This window comes from Lolium perenne, chromosome 5 (assembly GCF_019359855.2).
Source record: "Lolium perenne isolate Kyuss_39 chromosome 5, Kyuss_2.0, whole genome shotgun sequence".
NCBI lineage: Eukaryota > Viridiplantae > Streptophyta > Magnoliopsida > Poales > Poaceae > Lolium > Lolium perenne.
The window spans coordinates 257,930,833-257,951,732 of record NC_067248.2 but is presented as its reverse complement, the minus strand read 5'-3'; the positions used below and the strand labels follow the sequence as shown (position 1 = coordinate 257,951,732).

General features: G+C 45.9%; 2 protein-coding genes across 2 annotated transcripts; one reads left to right on the top strand and one right to left on the bottom strand.

Moving 5' to 3' along the window:
• Positions 1–3,784: 3,784 nt before the first annotated feature.
• LOC127302830 (probable flavin-containing monooxygenase 1) lies at positions 3,785–7,244 on the top strand. The gene is made up of 5 exons (XM_051333472.1): positions 3,785–5,257; positions 5,439–5,670; positions 5,754–5,929; positions 6,066–6,424; positions 6,728–7,244. Exons 1-5 carry the CDS (start codon positions 4,808–4,810, stop codon positions 7,080–7,082), a joined length of 1,572 nt encoding a protein of 523 aa, XP_051189432.1. The 5' UTR covers positions 3,785–4,807; the 3' UTR covers positions 7,083–7,244.
• A 1,159-nt stretch (positions 7,245–8,403) lies between these two features.
• LOC127302831 (chitin elicitor-binding protein) lies at positions 8,404–11,091 on the bottom strand. Its single transcript, XM_051333473.2, has 4 exons — positions 10,318–11,091; positions 9,183–9,300; positions 8,875–9,074; positions 8,404–8,780 (listed from the first exon to the last, which is right to left on the bottom strand). Exons 1-4 carry the CDS (start codon positions 10,964–10,966, stop codon positions 8,641–8,643), a joined length of 1,107 nt encoding a protein of 368 aa, XP_051189433.1. The 5' UTR covers positions 10,967–11,091; the 3' UTR covers positions 8,404–8,640.
• Between the last annotated feature and the right edge of the window lie 9,809 nt (positions 11,092–20,900).

The window sequence follows — 20,900 nt, the reverse complement described above, 5'->3', positions numbered from 1 at the left end:
ACTACCAATACAGTTTGAGTCAGAGAGAGTTGAGATTCTTGAGTTAGGTGTCCTTGTTGAGGAGATAATGCACAACTTGGAATTTGTTTCGTCCTCTCTGGATGCTCCTTTGCAGGCAGCTTCTAAAGTTTCAGCTTCATCTGAATTCCAAGATGTGAATTCATGCTCATTTGACAAAGACCTAAAGCAGGTAAAGCCACATGCTCATACTATGAGAATTCATCCTTCACTAGACTGTGGTTGCAGTTGTTAGTTTGTATAAGCATTTGTAGTTGCTGCAGATCGGGGTGATATATCTGGATCAATGTTTTTAGCCCTATGCCATTTACAGGATTGACTTTTAGCTTTTGAGAACTGAAAATAGTCAGGTGTAATTAATCAGTTGACACGCACAAGAACTATATTGTTTAACAAGATGGATTCTTATTCCATTCCTGCCTTTCTTTGAGGTGGTTATACCATGCCCGGTAATAAATTAATGGGAGGCCTTGCTGCCACAATTTTGATACTGATTTTGTACAATCTTATACGCATTGTCCTTTTTATGCTCACACATTATGTACTCTGCAAAATTGCAGAACAGAAGTGCTAAGAGAGATGGACGCCAGATGGCCGGAGCTGTAGTGCCGTAACAGAGAAGGTAGTCCCCTCCAAGCTTGTCATAGACTTCCTGGCTTCCTCGTTGTCAACGACTGAGGAGGCGGATCATAGGTGCACCACAATGTCCTCTCCTCCTATTCGGTTCTTCCTTATAGAAGTTAAGAAGTATGCCTTGGAATTGTACCCTGCTATGTAAATTTGACATGTATTTGAATTAAGGAATTTTTATCAATACACATACATGATTAGTACGTGCACAAGTCTTATCACTTTTTTCCATCTTAAATACTGGGATTACTTGTGAGGTCGATCCTATGATTAAGTTGGCATACAAAAACAAAAAGACAAGAAATGAACAACTTGCTTCTTGGTCTTTGGCACGAAGCATGTGATCAGAAAGAGTTCCAAGGTGTCATTGAGAAAGTTATCTATTATCAGCTTTCATAAACTGACTGGATTTGCACAAGCCCCTTCCGAGGCATCAACATCAGAAACAAGCCAACTCCTGCCAAGTCTAGAGTATATGTTCATATCTAAATGTGAAAACTTAGTAGAGATTTTTAATGTCGCCGCGTCTCTCAAGACAATGATCATTGATATATGAAGTAAGGTTGAGTCCATATTTAGCAGGAGGTTGCAGCAGGGAAAGTCAGCATCATTGGTTCTTTAAGGGTCATCTGTATATTCAGAGGTGTCATCCTCATCAGCCCGATGTCCCATCATTATAATTTTGAACTTTCTACTAATGTTGGATCTGTATGGCTTATTTGCAGGATTATTCCAGCATGCACAGACGAAGACGATTTTTTGCCTTGTTAATTTGCGAGATCATTAATCAGAAAGTGCTCCTAACACTATTTGACATTTGCTTTGTCCCCAACAAGAGAATGGCAATATCAACTAACAGAAAGAGGGAGGTATAAACTTTCACAGCTATGTTGTAAAAATCGAACAGGTACGATTATAACAGGCTCCAAACAAAAAAAATTATAGTGTTTGAATAACAAGTGCACGTTCACTTCTGTAATATTTGACTAAATGGTTATTTATACTCCACATGTTTCTATTGCTCGCATGTATGTACTGTATTGCATATTTTTACTGCATTGCGAACATCTTTGAGGGTGGTTGCCAGTTAAGAAACTAGTAAACGTAACTAGAAATATTAGCCCATTATATAATATTCTACATTTTTGCCTAGGAAGACGAAAGCAATACCTTAGAACAGCTATGACATTGTACTGTACATTTTTCGTGAAGTTTTTGATCGATTAATTGTTTTTCAGTAGAGAATCCTGCGCTCAAAACTTAGAAATGCTGATGAGTAATGTCTTCAGATCCAAACAAATGAAAAACAACAAGGCTGCGCAGTATGAATTCAGATCTTTTGGTACTCTACTGTGACAAATATGTTGCTCTTTCAAGCAAGTGTAACCATCACAGATAGTCATCTAAAATGTTTTTTTTAGTGTTGGGTCGAAATGACTGTCCTAAAAATATTAGCCACACGATCAACGGCCTCTAGCTTCCTCCATTACGTGTTAACATCTGCATGTTCACTAACCATACTTACTTGTGTTACATGTCTGCAAACTGGCCAGGAAACTACCTTGGTACTGAAGGAACAGGGGTGTCAAGCTTGGCTGTCAAGCAAGTAGGAACTTGAGCTGCAACGATGACATCACTGGTAAACCCAACCTATTCGCATCTCTACCATCGTTCCTTAAGCTCAGATGAGCACTTTATGGGCCTTGGGTGCCTCCCATGCTCTTCCTTTTTTTGGTCTTCCTTTTGGCTTGGTCAGATTCATTATTATCATGTAAATACCAGGACAATACAGTAGAACCTTTAACCAGTTCCAAATCTTTGAGCCTGCTTCTGACGGCAGCAGGAGCAATGGCAATCGGGCGGTACTGGATAGTGGATTCCCTTGGAAAGCAGTCTCGGAAAACGATCAAAAGTTCCAGCAGAGAGTCCCGGTTCTCTTCAGAAAGGACCAAAGCTGTCCATGCAGTCGAAATGACGGTCCTGATGATTCAGCAGCCCGCACGCAATAGCAGCCTCCTTTTTCATGCCCAATAGTGAAGCGGATACTTGATCGGCATACGGGTTGTAGGTGGTTAGGAGATCTAGGGCCGTCTGCCGGACCTTGTTGCCCAACTCAAACTTCAGTCTGCAAACCTCGGCCATCGACTTGTCGGCCTCCCCTTTGGCAATGCACCTTGCCAGCAGCTCGGACATCAGGCTGGCCTCTTCGGCGATGCACATCAAGGCCGCGGCCGGAATGGTGGCTGCGGAATAACAATTATGACCGATGACGCGGCGTGCTTCGTCCTTGATGATCTGGGCGCTCATCAAGGAATGATGGTGGCCAGCAATCATCGTTATCAGCCTGTTGTTGCCCAGCCCGCCATTGCTAGCGATGAGATGGCTCAGCGCGTCCTGTGTGTGGATGCACTTGGCGGCTGCATCATGCAAGGCAAGAACGTCGGCCTGGTTCTGGTGGAAGTATTCCCCGAGGTAACCGAAATAGTCCTCGAACAGAACGTAGCCGCTTACCCAAGGCAGCAGCCTGTCCCAGCCCCACGCGCGGCCGACGTCCAGCGGAGGCAGTATCTTGGCATCGTCGTCGGCGGACTCCCTCTGGTTTTCCAGTGACTGAACCACCTCCTCCATGGATTCACGGCTCTCTGTGTAGAACATGAATTGGGTGCGGACCCTGTTGAATAGCACGAAATCCATCGTCTTCTTTGTGTCCAGGGCAGAGTCCATCGTGTTCTTCGGATCCAGGGCAGAGTCCATCGTCTTCTCCGGATCTTGGATGAGATTTTTGGTGAACTGTTGGCAGCAGTGGATGGGGAGATGCGGCAGGATCTGTTGGGCCTCGAAGGGGGTGTGACTAGCTCGACCCGTTGGTAAATGTTGGGTACAGCGTGCGTGCTAGGAGGAAAATCTGTTTCCTAATCAAACTGACCTGCCTGCTGCGTCCCATAGCGTTTTGAGATCCTGGACCGCTGCTACTGCTCCACCGGCCATCGTCGACACGCCGGCGGAGATGGTGAGGGAAACCAGGGTCCACGACCTGGGCGTCCCCGAGGCGATGCAGTGGGGGAGCCCAAGAACGGCGAGATCCGGGTGAAGAACACCGTCGTCGCCGTCAATCAACACCAGTACACACAGGCAAAGACAGACTTTTTTGCCTTGTCGAATTGCAAGATCAATAATAAGTAAGAGCTTATAACACTTTTTGCCACAATTGCTGTACCCAAGAAGAGCATAACAACATCAATTACAGAACAGCGAGGTAGAACCTTGCACGTCTAAGCTATAAAAATACAACAGGTGCGATTATCGCCGGCTTCCAAACAACTTTGGTTAGTGTTTTGCTATTCACTTTCTAAGATTTTTTTTTAGATGGTTGTTTCTACTGCACATGCCACATGCTTCTATTGCCTCACATGTTTTGTACTGTATAACGTAATTTACTGCGTTGCAAACTTCTTAGATGGTGTTTACCATTTACGAAACTAGTAGTACACGCCTACAACAAAGTCAAGCCCTTTTTCTAATATTCTACCATCCTGTATAGGAAGACTAAAGCAATGTCTCATAGTATCAGCTTGTGCATTGTAGTTGCTATACACTCTCCTAAAGTTCTTGACCAATTCATCATGTTTTAGTAGAGAATCCTGCGTCCAAAACTCAGATTTTTGTCTCTGGCGATGAGTAGTGTATTCAGATCTATTCGAAATTAACAACTGAAAAAAAAAGGTTGCGCAGTATGAATTCAGATCTTTAGCTCTTCTGCTATGACAAATAAATTGTCTCTTTCAAGCAAGTGTAACCACCACCCAAGAATATGATAATCGTCTGCAAATATTTTTTGGTATTGGTTCCAAATGACTGAAAAATATCAGCTGTCCAGCTAGTTGATGCTCACCCTGAAACAAAACCCACACATGTTTTTTGGTATCTTTCGTTGTGGGGTCATCAAAGTCGCAACAAATTATTGGCCAAAAATACAACAGGATATGGGGTCAGAGGGTGACAGGAATAAAACAACGAAATATACCATTCAAGTGGTGGCTGGGCCTCATCCAGCCACTTCATAGAAAAAATCTAACTCATCCAGAGAATCAAATCCAAGGTTTACATAATACACTCTCTCCTCCATCCCTCCAAGAACTCTGAAGAAGAGCTCCGATAAATGGACATGAAGAGGGTGGTGGGCATCGTCGGCGCCGGCGTGAGCGGCCTGGCAGCCTGCAAGCACGCCATCGACAGGGGGTTTAGCCCGGTGGTGTTCGAGACCGATGAAACCATCGGTGGAGTGTGGGCGCATACCTTGGAGTCGACGAGGCTCCAGGCGCCCACGACGTCGTTCCGGTTCTCGGACATGGCGTGGCCGGAGAGCGTGACGGCGACGTACCCGGGCCACCATGAGGTCATGGAGTACCTCAGGTCGTACGTGTGCGAGTTTGACCTCCTCAAGTGTATCAGGTTCAGTAGCCAGGTTCTCGGGGTTGAATACCTTGGTGTGGCGGAGGAGGAGATCATGGGGTGGGAGCAGTGGTCTGGTGGCGGGAAGGCGTTCGGAGCTGAGAAGGGTGGACGGTGGTGCCTCACTATCAAGGACTTGAAAACCGGTAACATCGAGGTATGTGTAACTTTACATACTGTTCATTCTATTAGAAACATCCTTCTGTGTTAGAAAAGTCTGAACTATGGCAGTCTGCTTAATGTACTAGTGCTTTATAACCTTATAATGGAATCAACCTGTGCACCATACTGCGACTATGTACTGTATAAGTAATCTCCTGTCACATATACCGGCACAGGTTTTTCAAGTGGATTTTCTCATCCTCTGCATCGGAAGGCACAGTGGGGCACCAAATATCCCAAAATTTCCAGCAAACAAAGGGCCTGAGTTGTTCAAGGGGAAAATATTGCACTCAATGGACTACTCTTACATGGATAATGTGTCTGAATTTGTCAAAGGGAAGAGTGTGACGGTAATTGGGTCTGGAAAATCAGCATTCGACATAGCTGCAGAGGTTGCCAAGGTGAATGGTGAGTCCAAGAGAACTAATACCTCATTAACTATCTGTAATATGTCAAAGGAGTATATGACTGAGACTAGTATTCCAATGCAGGTACAGCTCAGCCATGCACCATGATATATCGAACGAAGCACTGGCGGGTTCACAAATTTAGCATATGGGGATTTCAACTAAGTTACTTCTATCTTAACCGCATCTCCCAACTTCTACTTCATAAACCTGGTGAAGGATTTCTGCATTATATTCTGGCAAGTGCACTCTCTCCCTTGGTAAGTAATAATCACCCGAACTTATATGGAGTTTCGAAAACAGTCAGTGGTCATTTTATTTTCAAATGAAGGAACTTGGTCCATACATAGAAACTAACAAATAAATAAAACTGAAAATATCTTCATGTTCTTTCAGAGATGGGCAATTACAAAACTAATTGAAGCATACTTCAAGCGCAGCATTCCTCTACAGAAACATGGGATGGTACCTGACTACAGCTTCTCCTTCGCCATGTCATCTTGCTTGATTGCAATGTTACCAGAAGGGTTCTATGACAGGGTTGATGAGGGCAGTATTGTTCTCAAGAATTCCAAGAGGTTCAGCTTCTATAACGATGGGATCATCTTGGAGGATGCAAATGAATGCATAAAGAGTGACATTGTAATTCTAGCTACAGGATTCAGAGGAGACCAGAAGCTTAGGGACATCTTCACAGCAAACTGGTGTAGAAATATAGTGGCAGGATCATCAGATACATCAGTTCCTCTATACAGGTACAGTTGAACATTTGTTTCCTACAGACTACGCCCATAACTTATATTTGTAACATAAAAAATGTTGGAAAAAGTGAACTAATAATGCGCTGAGGAAGTAAGAAACAACACTGCAAAGTTCTCTAAACGATGTCTAAATGCAAGTGGAAACATGATAGCATAGAAGGTATCTTGTGCTTTGGCTCGATAAAAATAGGAAAGCTTTAATAAAATCTAAACTTTAATATAGGTGAAAGCAAATTTTAAATGTTAACTTTGTGCTGGGTTAAGAATCTAATTTATCCAAATGATTGAAATTCACAGAGAATGCATCCATCCTCGAATCCCTCAGTTGGCGATAGTTGGATACTCAGAGAGCCTCTCCGACATATATGCCTCGGAAAGGATGGCCAATTGGGTAACCCACTTCATGGCTGGTGGCTTCCAGTTGCCAAGCATAAGATGCATGGAAGAGAGCGTAGCAGAGTGGGCAAAGTACAAGAGTCGTTACAACGGGAAGTATTTACGCAGATCGTGTATAAGCACCGTGAACATCTGGTTTAACGATTTGTTGTGCAAAGATATGGGATGCAACCCTAGAAGGAAGAAAGGGTTCCTGGCTGAATGGTTCCAGCCATATGGACCCGCTGATTATGCAAACCTTTCCTTAAGACAATAGCAAATTTGTCACTAGTGTATTCATAGAAAAAGAAGAAGGTGCAAGATTTGGTACCTTGAGGGCTCTACAGATGATTTTAGCAAGTCTTTGCTTTTCCGAGAATAATTCTACAATTTTCTGCATAAATTTAATTAAAGCATCTCCTAAGATGATTTTTGCTCTTTCAGAGTTGTTAGGGCCAGGGGGGGGGGGGGGGGGGGGCATAGTTGCTTTCTCTAGTTATTTTCCTTTTCCTTTTGAGCTCTTTGACTCTTATAAAATGCAAATTTATTTCTTTTATTATAATATATATATTCTCGGGTAGGGTCTTCCGTATTGTTCCCACAAAAAAAAATGAGGCAGTGAAAGAAGAGAGAACTGAACTGTTATGAGCGTTAGTTCGTTTGGTAGTGTCGTTTTCTTGGTTAGTTCGTTTTGTTTTCTCGAAAAGGAGGTTGAGACCCCAGCTTTTGTATCAAAAAATGCATACAACCTTTTATTTATAGTTCCTCGTATCTATACATCTTGTGTATGCTATAGAAAACCCTGTATAATGGTACAAGGCAAAAAAAAAAAAAAAAAACTCAGTGTAATGCTAAGAACAATGTTTAAGTACTCACCGGTATAGCCTAGCTCTTGACAACGACCCACAGTCCGATCCCCTCCCCTCTCCCTCAAAATATTGCATTGCTCATTTCTTTGTTCTTTCACAGTAAATTATTGAGTGCCTTGTTTGGTTTTGGATACAACCAATGTAGCATTTCTAAGCTACATAAAAATCAATAAAAGTTATCTAGCTAAATAACTATTGTAAAAGGTGATACCAATAATTAAGGCGTAGCTTAGTTGAAGTATTTAGTTGTCCAGTTACTATTTATTAACTAAGCTGCAATAAACACCACAAAATAACACAATTATTTACATTATCTGTATTTTTTTTCAATGCTATGGTTCCTCAAACAATACATTTGCCTTTCCTATCTCTTTCCACCATCCCATGCTCGTATCTTCCTCCTCAAAGGACACACCTTGGTGCCGATTCAGAAACATTAATAATCACTTAGATCATCTTGTTGATAGACCGTTCGTTTAAGGTCCCTTATTTCCAAAGTATTGAAGTTTTAGTTTTGTCCTAAATCAAACATATTTACATTTGACCAAAATTAAATGAAAAGTGTCAATCTCTGCGATGTCAAATCTATACAATATTGAACTATATTGTATGATAAATGTAATAGAACTATACTGGTGTGATACATGATGCATTTTTCTACAAACATGGTGAAATTTAAGATAGATTTAGGACAAACCTAGGACATCAATTATTTTGGAAGTGATGGAGTAATAGATGCTAAAACCAAGCACTGTAAATACCCTGCGAGCATTTGGCACCACCAATGTGTCATGATCTGATCTACATTCTAACAGAAAACAAGTGTTCCCCTAGTGTCTCCACTTGTAAATACAAACAAGCTACAAACTTAAGCCACACAGTCCCAACTCCCAAATCACTCACAAAACAGAACTACAAGCTACAAGTCCAGCTACTAAGAAAGCAAGAATCTGAATCGCTTCTCAATCAATCACGGTGCAGAAACCCGAGGCACAGCAGAACAATGTGGATGCCGACGACAAGCTCAGACCAACTCCAGAGTGCCGGCAACCCCAATCCGGACGCCGATGAGTGGGACGGTTGCGCGGCCGGCGACAACCCAGCAGCTGCCACAACCAGCAGGAGATCAATCACTGATAATGCAAGGCCTTCGAACACAACAATGATAGTTTACAGCTATTTGCTGCTACTACTACTCACCGTCGCACATGGAGCTGGAGGTGAGGTTCGTAAGGATGGCAAACGAGGTGGTGTTGGTGTATCCGGCGTAGAGGCACGCCGTGCCCTCGCAGGGCGAGGCAGGGGAGGTCGTCACCGACGTGTTCCCCAGGAACAGGTCTCCGCATTTCGCCACCGGGCAGACGGCTGATGTTAGCCCCTGTGTCGGCTGGCAGTCCAGCCTGAAATATTTCAAGGTTCAGATTCCATATATACGGTACAAAGGATGAGGCCTCAGCAGCATGTATGAGTGACATCAGGATGAACTAGCTGAGCAAGTAAGTACTCACTGCCAAGTGTTGGAGCTGCAGCCGCACATGACGCAGTTGTTGGCTGTGAGTATGTAGCTGGCGTTCGGGACGCGGAGGTTGCTGTCTATGGCAGTGTTGCTAATGGCAGACGAGCAAACTGCAGAGGCGAAGGAACGTTATGTTAACCGTTAGTCTAAATAAAAGAGAACTCTGAATAAATGTACAGTTAGAACGCTATGGAATATGATGTGGAGCATTTGAACTTCCACCGTACTTGCAGCACCACTAGAACAAATCTCAAGTTAACTAGGTGAATATGTACAGTACAAACTGCCAACTAGTTGCAAGTTAAGCAATGGAATCTTGTTTGAGCCATTTTGTCCTGTTACCAGCATTTTTAACTCAGTTAGCAGCACTATAATTCATTTGGTCCCAGACGCTCAGGAGAGAGAATGAAGATGTGGTCCTTGTGAAATTCACCATATGACAAACTTGAAAGGGCCATAACTTGAGATCCAAATGTCAGCATACACATCCAATAGCTAACTCTGGACTGCGACTAACAAGCAACAAGAGCAGCGGTTTCAGAGTTGTAGTGGAAACTGGAGATGTGTTCCTCCCCTCTTAACAGTCTACTCACTGGAATCCAGTAATTAAACCCTGGCCCGACCGACAGTAAACCAAAGTATAGTAGTATGAACTTTGTTGCAGTTTGAAGGGAAGTAGTAAAAGCTAGGGCGGATAACAAGGTGAAAGGACTGAAACAGCTAGTAGCAGGCTCACACTTTGGCCCATCCATGACCATCCACAAGCACGACTTTTCAAGGTTGGGCAACCAATCTGAAAAGTAACTTTTGAGAATATTTTTTGGTAGGATGAGAAAAGTAATGTTTCGGCTGGAGAGGAGCAATTAAAGAGGTGAAACTTTGTGTTGGCAAAGCATCACCTTTCAGATTTTAGCAGCAGATCGAAAGAGGGTAAAAGAGTTGAGAAAAAAAATGTTGTGGAGATAGTATAGATGCAGCTTCACTTTCACATCAACAAGCAGGTAGGTAGTAGTAGTAAACAGGTAAGAGCAGCAGAAATGAATGCATTGGAAGAAAAGGTTGAATTTTTTTTTTTTTTTTGCGGGGAAGAAAAGGTTGAATCTTGAAAGCCGTAGTAAGTACAGTACCTCGTAGCGGCACGTCGAGGACCTGGCCTGCGAGGAGGCTCTTGGCGTCGGGCAAGCGGTTGAGCTGGAGCAGCGTCTGCTCGGTGGTGCCGTGCTCCTCGGCAATGCCCGCAATAGAGCTCCCGGCAGGCACGACGTAGGTGAGGTGGACGACGGCGCCGAGCCCGGCGACGGGGTCGCAGCTGCAGGGGAGCGGCACGCGGAGGTCCTGGCCGACGGCGACCCGGTTGGGGTCGGACACGTTGTTGGCGGCGGCGATGTCGCGGTAGGTGAGGAGGCCCGCGAAGACGCCGCGCGCGACGGCGTCGAGGGTGTCGCCGGCGCGGACCTTGTAGGTGGGGCGCTGGAATGTGGCGCCGGCGCCGCCGGAGCAGAGGCACGGGAGGCGCACGCGGATGGGTGAGGGGGCGGGGGCGGATTGGGGGGTGGTGAGGGGGAGGGCGTTGGCGGCGAGCAGGGCGCGGTGGGAGCGGAGCTGGAAGAGGGTGCGGACGTCGCGGAGGGTGGTGGTGGCGTTGGGTGGCGGCGTGTAGGAGATGAGGGCCTGGCAGGTTGTTGCGCGGGATTTGGCGTTGCAGGTGAAGCGTGCGGCTGCTGGGGATGGGGTGAGGGCGGCGAGGAGGAGGAGGAGGAGGGAGAGCGGCGCCATTGCCGGTGCCGGCTTGGTGGGGAGGTAGTAGCTCAGGTGGAGTGAGGGAGGTAGTGGGAGTGTGGGGCTTGCTGTGGGAGTGATGGTGGTACGGCCTAGGGCGTGTGTGGATTAGTTTGGTTTGGGTCCCGACGGTCCCGTCCCGTGTTTAAATGTTGGGGAGGCAGAGGAGGGTGGGGTGGGGCAGTGTGCCTGCAGGCAGGCGGCGAGGTGGGCGCTCGTCTCCATGGTCGGTCGCGCGGCGGGGTCAATCCTGGCTGGCTTTGACGAAAGATCACAGCCGTCAGATTGAGGCTGTACGATGCGGATCGCGGGATGGGGGCTCCGGTAGCTGTGCCACCGCGTCCTCGTGAAGAGAGACTGGCTGACACAGAGAGAGAGAGAGAGCATGGGAACTGGATCTTTTGTGCACGGCAATGCCATCGTCGTCTCCGGCGACGCGAGGACTTCGGGTGGGCGAGAGCCCCGTGTCGTGGCTGGACGGGACAAAGATCAGGTTGCATGTCAACGTGTGACATGCGGTTCCAAACGGAGGTGCCGGCGTCTCTGCTGGTGAAGGTGCTTTTATAGATAGATCATGATCATGGTAACAGAAATCGTCAACGTGATGATGATTTGATGTTACACTCGATCTTGAACATAAGTACTAGTACGGTCTCACAATTTTTTTAATCATTATACTTTGCAATATTTAGCGGCTGCGCCAAATTTTTTTAATCATTATACTCCACCCCATCGGAGCCGCTTCGCCGGATCCGTCGTCCACCGCATCGGATCTTGCTCACCGACACCGCTGTGCATGAACCGGATCTGCTTCACCGGCGCCGTGCATGATCTAAACTCTTCTACTATCGCGTTTCTATTGCTTGTCTGCAAGTTCTTGTTTAATCATGGGGGAACCTGTTTGTGCTAACGACGCGCCGTTACGTTTTTGCAGATGAGATGAGTAACCATGAAGTGTAATGGCCGTCTCTCCAACCCCAAGTAGCACATGTAGCGTACTTCATCACCGGATCTATCAACCCCAGGAAGATCTGATGTGACTCCCACAGAGTGCTTCTCCTAATGTAAGTCCCTTGTTTTAGCGCCATGTCTGGGTTCAGATGCTTGTTTGTCTGAAGCTCTTTTAGTTCATTCCTAGCTATGACCGTAACACCTTGCTATTTTCTAGTTCATTGCTAACTTTAAGCGATTGAACATTTTGGTTTGCATTCCCTGCTCTGTAGATGTAGCCATCATAACTTCTATCTTGCTCAGTCGTTGTTACAAAAATTATAGGCTGCTACTATTTTGTTCATGCCAATCTTGTTCTCCCTGAACATGTTGGTTTGCATTCCCTGTACTACAGGTGATGCCATTGTTATTTCTATCTACTTCGTCGTAAGCTAACAAAGTAACTGCCTGCTATTAGTTCCTGCATGCTATCGCTATGCCATCCTGTAGTACAAATTTATTTGAACTCGTCACAGCAGCTACTTCCGTCATAATTTTGTCTGCCATCCAATTCTTCAAAAGCTGCAATATTAATTTGTTTCACTTAATTGGTATGGCGCTCACATATAGAATGGTGAACATATTGGTGTGCATTCCCTTTTCTACAAGTTCACAGTTGATCCCACTATTTTCCGTTTCTGGTCCATCCTAAGCCGTAGCATTAACTATCCTCTATGTGTTGCTCATTACAACTTTATATCCCGAAACAAATTGATTTGTTTCCCTTATCTACAAGTTTATGAGTGATGCCATTATAACTCCTATATGTTTTATTCCTAGCTATTATAGTAACATCCTGCTATTATTTAGTTCATGTCCAATTTTAAGTAATTGCACATGTTGGTTCGCATTCCCTGCTCTATAGTTTTTGGCATCGTAACTTCTATATTTGGTTTACATTTCCTGCTCTGTAGATCTAGCCATCATAACTTTATCTTGCTCAGTCGTTGTTACAAAAATTATGGCATGCTACTATGTTGTTTGTGCCAATTTTTTACTCCATGAACATGTTGGCTTGCATTCCCTGTACTACAGGTGATGCCATTGTTTTGTATCTAGTTCATTGTAAGCTAACAAAGTAAGGACTTAGTTTGGCATGCTATCACTCTGCTATCTAGCCTGTAGTATAAATAAACTTGTCATACTACTATATAATAATTTTGTTTGCCATCTTGTTCCTCAAAAGCTGCATTATTGCCATCGTAACTTCTATTTTTGGTTTACATTTCCTGCTCTGTAGATGTAGCCATCACAACTTCATCTTTCTCAGTCATTGTTACAAAATTTATAGCCTGCTACTATGTTGTTCATGCCAATTTTGTACTCCCTGAACATGTTGGTTTGCATGGGACTCGACAATAGTAAGTCTGTTATTTCATTCTAACGTGCTCTGTTATATTGGCTGTTGGTATGCGGCATGCACTCTTTGTTTGCTTATTATGCGCATTACAATGATCTTCTTATAACGACGAAATGATGAGTTCCAAATTCTTTGGCAAACAATATTGTAGTGTCTTTGTCTTTCCATTGTTGCTGTCTTAACTTGTAATGTCTTTGTTTCAGATATAGGTGCTGCATGAACAACTTAAAAAATGGCTGAATCGTTTCATTTTATTGCTAGGTTTAATTACCATTCAATTTCTCTAGGTTCTGTAATATTTAGTTAGTTTTTATAGTTCTTTCGCGCATTTTTTCTATGGTGCTTGTGGTAAGTGAGGCTATCCGATAGAAATCATGTGCTGTGTAAATATTCTCAGTATCTAAATCATAAACTCCCATCCCTTAAACGGCCCAATTAAGAGAAATCACATATGTGCCGGCCCGCAAAATCCTAAAGCGCCTATTATGCCGGCATATAAACAGCAACTAAACGGGCTGGCCCACTTACTTATTGGGCCAGCCCACTTGATTTACGGTGGACCCCACCCTCTAATTGGGCCGGCCCACTTGCTTTAAGGTTGACCCCACCCACTAGCTGGGCCGACCCTGTAACAGAAAAATGGGCCCACGTGCTTATTGGGCCAGCCCATTTGGTAACCGGGCTGGCCCGTTAGCAGGAAACTGGGACCCACAAGCTTATTGGGCCGGCCCGCTAACTGGTTGGGCCAGCCCACCTGATTTACGGTGGGCCCCACATACTAACTGGGCCGGCCCGTTAGTACAATAGTGGCCCCCACAAGCTTATTGGGCCGGCCCACTAACTTGTTGGGCCAGCCAAATTACTTTTGTGGTGGACCCCACTTACTAACTGGGCCGGCCCGTTTACACAATAGTGGGCCCCACTTTTATTATTGGGCCGGCCCGCCAACCTGTTAGGCCAACCCACTTGCGTTATGGAGGACCCCACATACTAAATGGGCCGGCCCTTTAACAGTAAAGTGGGACCCACCTGTGTTTTTTGGCCCGGCCCACAATCTTGTTGGGCCGGCCCACTTGCTATATGGTGGACCCCGCATACTAAATGGGCCGGCCCTCTAACAGGAAAGTGGGACCCACATGTGTTTTTGGCCCGGCCCACTGGCATTGTTGGGCCAGCCCATTTGATCTATTGTGGACCCCACGTACTAAATGGGCTAGCCCGATAGCAGGAAAGTGGGACCCACATGCTAATTGGGCCGGCCCACTAACTTCTTGGGCCGGCCCAATTGCTTTAAGGTGGACCCCACTTGTTAAATGGACCGGCCCGATAACAGGAAAGTGGGCCCCACATGTCTTGTGGGCTGGCCCTTTTGCCTGTTGACCGGCAAACGAGTGCATTCGGCCCGGCCCACATGCTTAGTGGGCCGGCCCATTTAAGTTTTGACCAGTCAACCTTAGAGGTTAGGTCCGGCCCACGTAACTAATGGACCAGCCCAGCTATATAGTTGACCGGTCAAACTAAGTCAGCTGGCCCGGCCCGCAAACTTAATGGGCCGGGCCGCTTAAGACGTGGCCGGCCTCGTGTGGGCCTACCATCTACCACGGGGTTTCAGCCGGTTAACGCTGGCGTTAACTGCCAGTTAACGGTGTCTGCCACGTGTCAGTTTGCATGACGTTAGCAGTCAACGGGCTCCCGGAAACACTTCTGCAACGGTCCGATTTTCCGTGGCGGAAGGGCGCCCAAGCGCGACGGACCGAAAAAAAAGTCGTAGGACTTTGCCTGACGCAGTTTCGACAACAGAACCCATATCGTCGGGTTAGGCCCATAGGCGACAAAAAATGGCCCTTAGCGGTCGATTTTGGGACGTTGTCTATCAGAACTTTTCTTGTAGTGAATCATGTCTAGACATATTCAAACCACACGAATCATGTATCAAACCCCTAACCCTAAATTTTGTCTTATGAAGTTAGGCATGAAGAGAAGTGTTTTTGGGTTTCAAACATGGAAATTTCAAGAACCCCCCAAAAGCTTCATTTTAGAGTGACTAAGAAGGATCCAGGCTTACCTTTTCATTTTCATGTTTTAAACTTGTTTAAATCCTGGTCAAAACTAGGATTTGACCAAGATTCAAATGGGCATAAAAATAAAAAAATTACATAGTCTTTTTATGTCATATAATGATCATTCAAGGTTATAAACATGGTCTATACTTATTAAAACTATAAAAATCATGTATCTACCCTGGCCCTAACCCTAAACTCTCTTATGAAGTCAAGGATGAAGAGAAATAGTTTTGGGTTTCAAACATGGAAATTTCAAAAACCTCCCAAAAGCTTCATTTTCGAGTGACTAAGAAGGATCCAGGCTTACCTTTTCATTTTCATGTTTTAAGCTTGTTTAAATCTTGGTCAAACCTAGGATTTGACCAAGATTCAAATGGGCATTGAAATTCCAAAAAAAATAAAAAAATGAAAAAACCAAAGCACATAACCTTCTTATGTCATATATATATAGTAAGCCTTCAAGTTGATGAACAAGGTCTAGACATACTCAAAACAGAAAAAAGCATGTATCTACCCCCTAACCCTTAACTATGTCTTAATTATGAAGTCAAGCATGAAGAGAAGTGGTTTTGGGTTTCAAACATGAAAATTTCAAAAACTCCCCGAATGCTTAATTTTAGAGTGACTAAGAAGGATCTAAGCTTACCTTTTCATTATCAGGATTTATGCTTGTTTAAATCTTGGTCAAACATAGGATTTGACCAAGATTCAAATGGGCATAAACATTCAGAAAAAATGAAAAATAAAAAACCAACGCACATATAGTCTTCTTATGTCATATAGTAAGCATTCTAGTTGATAAACAAGCATGTCTAGACATATTCAAACCCGAAAAATCATGTATCTACCCCCTAAAACCCTAAACTAGCTTTGTCTTATGAAGTCAAGCATGAAGAGAAATGGTTTTGGGTTTCAAACATGGAAATTTCAAGCCCCCCAAAGCTTCATTTTAGAGTGACTAAGAAGGATCCAGGCTTACCTTTTCATTTTCATGTTTTAAACTTGTTTAAATCTTGGTCAAACCTATAGGATTTGACCAAGACTCAAATGGGCATAAAAATTCAAAAAAATCAAAAAAATGAAAAACCAAAGCACATAGACTTCTTATGTCATATATAGTAAGCATTCAACTTGATGAACATGGCCGGTTTAGACATATTCATAACAGAAAAAATGTATATATCTACCCCCTAACGCTTAACTCTGTCTTAATTATGAAGTCAAGCATGAAGAGAAGTGGTTTTGGGTTTCAGACATGGAAATTTCAAAAACTTCCCAAAAGCTTAATTTTAGAGTGACTAAGAAGGATCCAAGCTTACCTTTTCAATTTCATGTTTTTGTTGTCGTCAGAAACCCACCGGCGGGCAGCGACGGGCAACACCGTAGAGCCGGGAACAACCTAGAGCTGCGGCTGGCTGAGGTCCCTCCGAGCGACGGCCCGCAAAGCCTTCTGGTCACACGTCCGATGCTGATGCAAGGGCGTGCCACCTGACTTATACCTGGTCAGGAAGGTGATGGAGATGCCTCGCTTAGTTTCCTGCATGGCATACACGTAAACATTAAATACGAGCCTCGATCGGCTCTCAGGTTATCCTGTGAATCGGCTCGAGGAGCCGATCCACCCATGATTCGTACGGGGTGCACGAATATATGGTGGTCCTGCTTGATCAAGATAAAGCTAATTAGATCTACGACGATTTAGGGTTTTCACCGCATAATCGGATCATCCTACTCCAGGTTGGGCCTCGCGGCCACGCACGGTGATCGTAAGCCGATCCTAAACAAGGCCTAAAAACCAACACGAAGTTGATCCCCGGAACATCCTGTTTAGGACTAGCGAACGACACCCTACGTGCCGCTGGATCCTCCCCCCCTTTGTAAGGCCTAACTATTGCAGATATTAAACTAATCCTTGTAGAACAAGGAGCAATCGTAACGGATCAGATCTACTAAATAATGATCAAGCGGGGTGCCGCCCCCACACCTAAGATAGGTGTGAGGGCGGCTAGACATGCAAGGGTTGCACTACGATTGCATGTTACGCGAAGAACTATGCTAACCCTAACACATCTATGATAACTACGTTGCTCGCCATCAACAAGGCTTCAGTACGAGCAACGCATGAACAACGTGGAGCTTGTGCTGCCTAGATCGCAAGATGCGATCTAGGCAGCATGTCGCTTACCGGTAGAAACCCTCGAGACGAAGGAGTTGGCGATGCGCCGAGATTGATTTGTTTGGTTGAACGTTGGTTGTTGTTTATTCCATAAACCCTAGATACATATTTATAGTCCAGCGGACTTTCTAATTTAGGCGTGCACCTAACCGTGCACGGGTAAAACTCTAACTTCTAACTTAAGATACGATCTAATATATTACAGATACAAGGGCAAACTAGCCCAAACTTGGTACACAAGGCCGATTCACGTATTTCTTCCATGTACATATCTTCAAGTCCATCCTGATCGCGGCCCACCTCTGACTCGGTCAAATTCTGGTGATAACACATGCCCCCCTGGTTTTGGAATTGGTAATTCCAAAATCACTCTGCTTTTCTTTCGTCGGGTCATATCGTGGCAGAACCGTTGCAGTATCCGTCATCATGATGCCTTGCCTTCTCAACTTCTCCGCGTGACCTGGCAGTTTTTTTTTTAGGCACCACTTCCTCGGAAACTGCTGTGGCATTGAATTTCCACTATATCCCCTTTATTTAACTGCTCCGCACAGTTTATTTCCGCATTTTCTTCGCATTAGCACTCCAAAAGCCCTCCTGTGCCACCATGTCTTCTTCCTCCTCTGCTCCATCGGATCTTTCCAGCCAGTCCTCCCCTTCCCGTGAGCCGACGCCGGAGCCGACCCAGGAGGAAGTCCACGCGGCGAACACCCGCCGCGCCATTGAAGCCGGGGAGGAGTCTAGCCATGACTTCTCCATCTGGTCAGAGGACGACCAGTCCCTGACCGATGGGGAGAGCGACCTCTGCTTCCTCGCCGGCGGGGAAACAGAGGAGGAGAGCGACGACGATTGCTTCTCCTGTGACTTCTCCTCCCCCGAGGAGGAGGAGGAGGAAGAAGAGGAGGAGGAGGAGGACGACACCTCCTCCGACGAGCTTCCGGCCAAGCGGTTCTGCCCCTGGCCGGGCAATCTCAGTGACTTCGACAGCGACGACGACGCTGACGAAGAAGACGAGGACGATGAGGGCCCAGTCGGCGGCCATTGGAGCGACGACGAGCCCGCCGGGAGCAGCGCCGACGGCGACGACGACGGCGACGACGAGGGCAGTGATGGCCCATAGATAGGACCTCTAGTATAGGACCAGTAGCAGTAGACGGGGCAATGTATCCCCTAGTATTTCCTTTTGAGAGCAATCAGCTCTTGATGTAAGAAATCTCGCCTATCAATGAAGAACCTTTCCCAATTTGATTTTGCCGATTTCCTCTGAGCTTAATTTAGCCGATTTCCTCTTCTACTGACCTTGCCGATTTGTCCCCTTTGCCAATGCGTAATGAGCCGATAGCAACGCATCGGTCCTTTAAAATTTTCCCTTCCATTCTTCAACTGATGATTTTGAAATCTGGTTGATAATGTAGAATCTTCAGAGAAACCTTTGAATTCTTCCAACCAAACCTAATGGATTTTTAACACTCATCATTTTATGAAGAAGGTTGTAACGAAAGATCAGCCGATGGTACCCCAATCGGTTAAACAAAGCATCCACCAGGCCTGCTGCCCCCCGAGCCTTACTCGAGGCGAGAATGTCAGAGAGGATGCACCAAAACCGATCACCTTTCCTCCATAGAAAGCCGATGTACCCAGTCAACATGGCTGAACTAGTAAGGAGTTCAAAGCAGCTGAAGGAGTGCTCATCGTTTTACGCCCGCGAAGAAGCAGAGGGCCCCATGGCTGAACTGGACTTGGTGGAGATCCGGTAAATTGAACTAAAGTCGATGGCTGCGCATCGGCTTTGTTTCTTAGTTCTAAAGTCGATGCCCTTGCATCGGCTATAAAAAAAATTTTACTAGCCGATTTTTCCTAATCGGCTCCCAGTGTTTCACTGCACACATGTTTGTCTGCACATATTCACACATGTTTATCTGCACATATTCATCTGACTATATGCCCCCCGAGCCGAATCTGCCAGGTGACTGCAGATATCGGCTTTGTGGTTAGCCAAGGCATTGTACTGGCACGTCGGCTCCGCAAGGATTCGTGCTGACTTTCACCTGCCGACGTGGCCGCTGCCCAGTAGATCGATGCTGAACATAAGCAGAACATGTGGTAAAGATAATTTTGGCCGATTGCTGGAATCGGCCTCCATATCCATTGGAGCGCTGACTGAAGGTTCTGTAATGTTCCTTCATAATTTATGGGGCCGATCACAAGGATCAGCCTCGCCCCGTTTTGCTCATCGGTTTGTTCTTGCTATTCGGTCAGGCTGGTGGATAAAACCAGCCCAACCTCTGACTTGATGCGCCTGCTGTCGTCCACCTTGAGTGCATCGTAGAATCGTGGAGTACTAAGCTCTGTCGGAAGGACGAGCACCATGTTTGTACCAGCCGATGTTTCATCATCGGCTTTCCTTTGCTTGGGGCGCCACTCCATTTTCCGTGGACGACCCTCTTCATCCAGGGTCCGCTGAACTTTCGCAGCCAGATCAGGTCGTGCCTTCCTTAAAGTATGCAGGTATAACCGTTCGGCTTCCTCCAAGCCGCGCAATCACTGAACCCTGCGCTTTTGGGAACGGCTGAGTCCATCAGGGCACCACCTTGGACGGTGGCACCTGTCTTCTTCTTCTCCCTCGTCTTCTGAATCTTCGAGATCTGCCCAACGAGGTGACTCAGCGCGTTTGCTTTGTGGCGGGAGAGGCCCTAGGCGCTTGAACACAGACACATTGGCTGCCTCCTTCTTCTTCTGGTTGCATTCTGGGCAATTGCCGATTGTGGGCAATCGGCTCATTCCTGAATCCCAGCAGTGTCTGAAGAAGGGGCAGTCCCAGTGCCTGTCGTTGTCGTCTTGCTCCCTTGATTTTTCCGTGGCACGGCGCTCGTGCTCCTCCTCATCGCGATCGTGCCGACGATGTCTTCTGGCTTCTCTAGCCGGGCAGATCTCCTTCATCATCATCGCTGGATCGTCGGCGTTGGTCATACTGACTCTCATACTTGTTGAGGAGGTGATCAGAGAGGGGTCTTTGATATCTCATGTTCTTCACTTCTCCCTCTGTGACGTAGCGCTTGCCATCATGACGGAGCCGATCGCGTGGAGCGGCCTCCTCTGTGTCCTTGCTACGAGAGCAGCTGCCCTCGTCTCCATCTTTGCCAGAGTGGTTCCCAGGTCCTACCATATTGATGCTGAACGAGGATCCTGGCTTGCAACCTTCAGGGTAAGTGCACTCCACCATGTTAACGGCGGGGAAGGGCTGGGTGTCGACCTTCATGGCGTACTGGTTGAAAATTAGACGCCCTTTTTCTATTGCCGCTTGGATGTGCTGACGCCATACCCTGCAGTCGTTGGTGGCATGGG

Excerpts from the sequence above, each read along its gene's own strand:
- LOC127302831 (XM_051333473.2), bottom strand. The coding sequence starts at position 10,966 with ATGGCGCCGCTCTCCCTCCTCCTCCTCCTCCTCGCCGCCCTCACCCCA. Across the intron at positions 9,301-10,317 it reads CCTCGACGTGCCGCTACGAG|TTTGCTCGTCTGCCATTAGC; the intron begins GTACTGTACTTA and ends TCGCCTCTGCAG. Across the intron at positions 9,075-9,182 it reads TGCAGCTCCAACACTTGGCA|GCTGGACTGCCAGCCGACAC; the intron begins GTGAGTACTTAC and ends GAAATATTTCAG.
- LOC127302830 (XM_051333472.1), top strand. The coding sequence starts at position 4,808 with ATGGACATGAAGAGGGTGGTGGGCATCGTCGGCGCCGGCGTGAGCGGC. Across the intron at positions 5,671-5,753 it reads AGAGGTTGCCAAGGTGAATG|GTACAGCTCAGCCATGCACC; the intron begins GTGAGTCCAAGA and ends ATTCCAATGCAG. Across the intron at positions 5,930-6,065 it reads CAAGTGCACTCTCTCCCTTG|AGATGGGCAATTACAAAACT; the intron begins GTAAGTAATAAT and ends ATGTTCTTTCAG.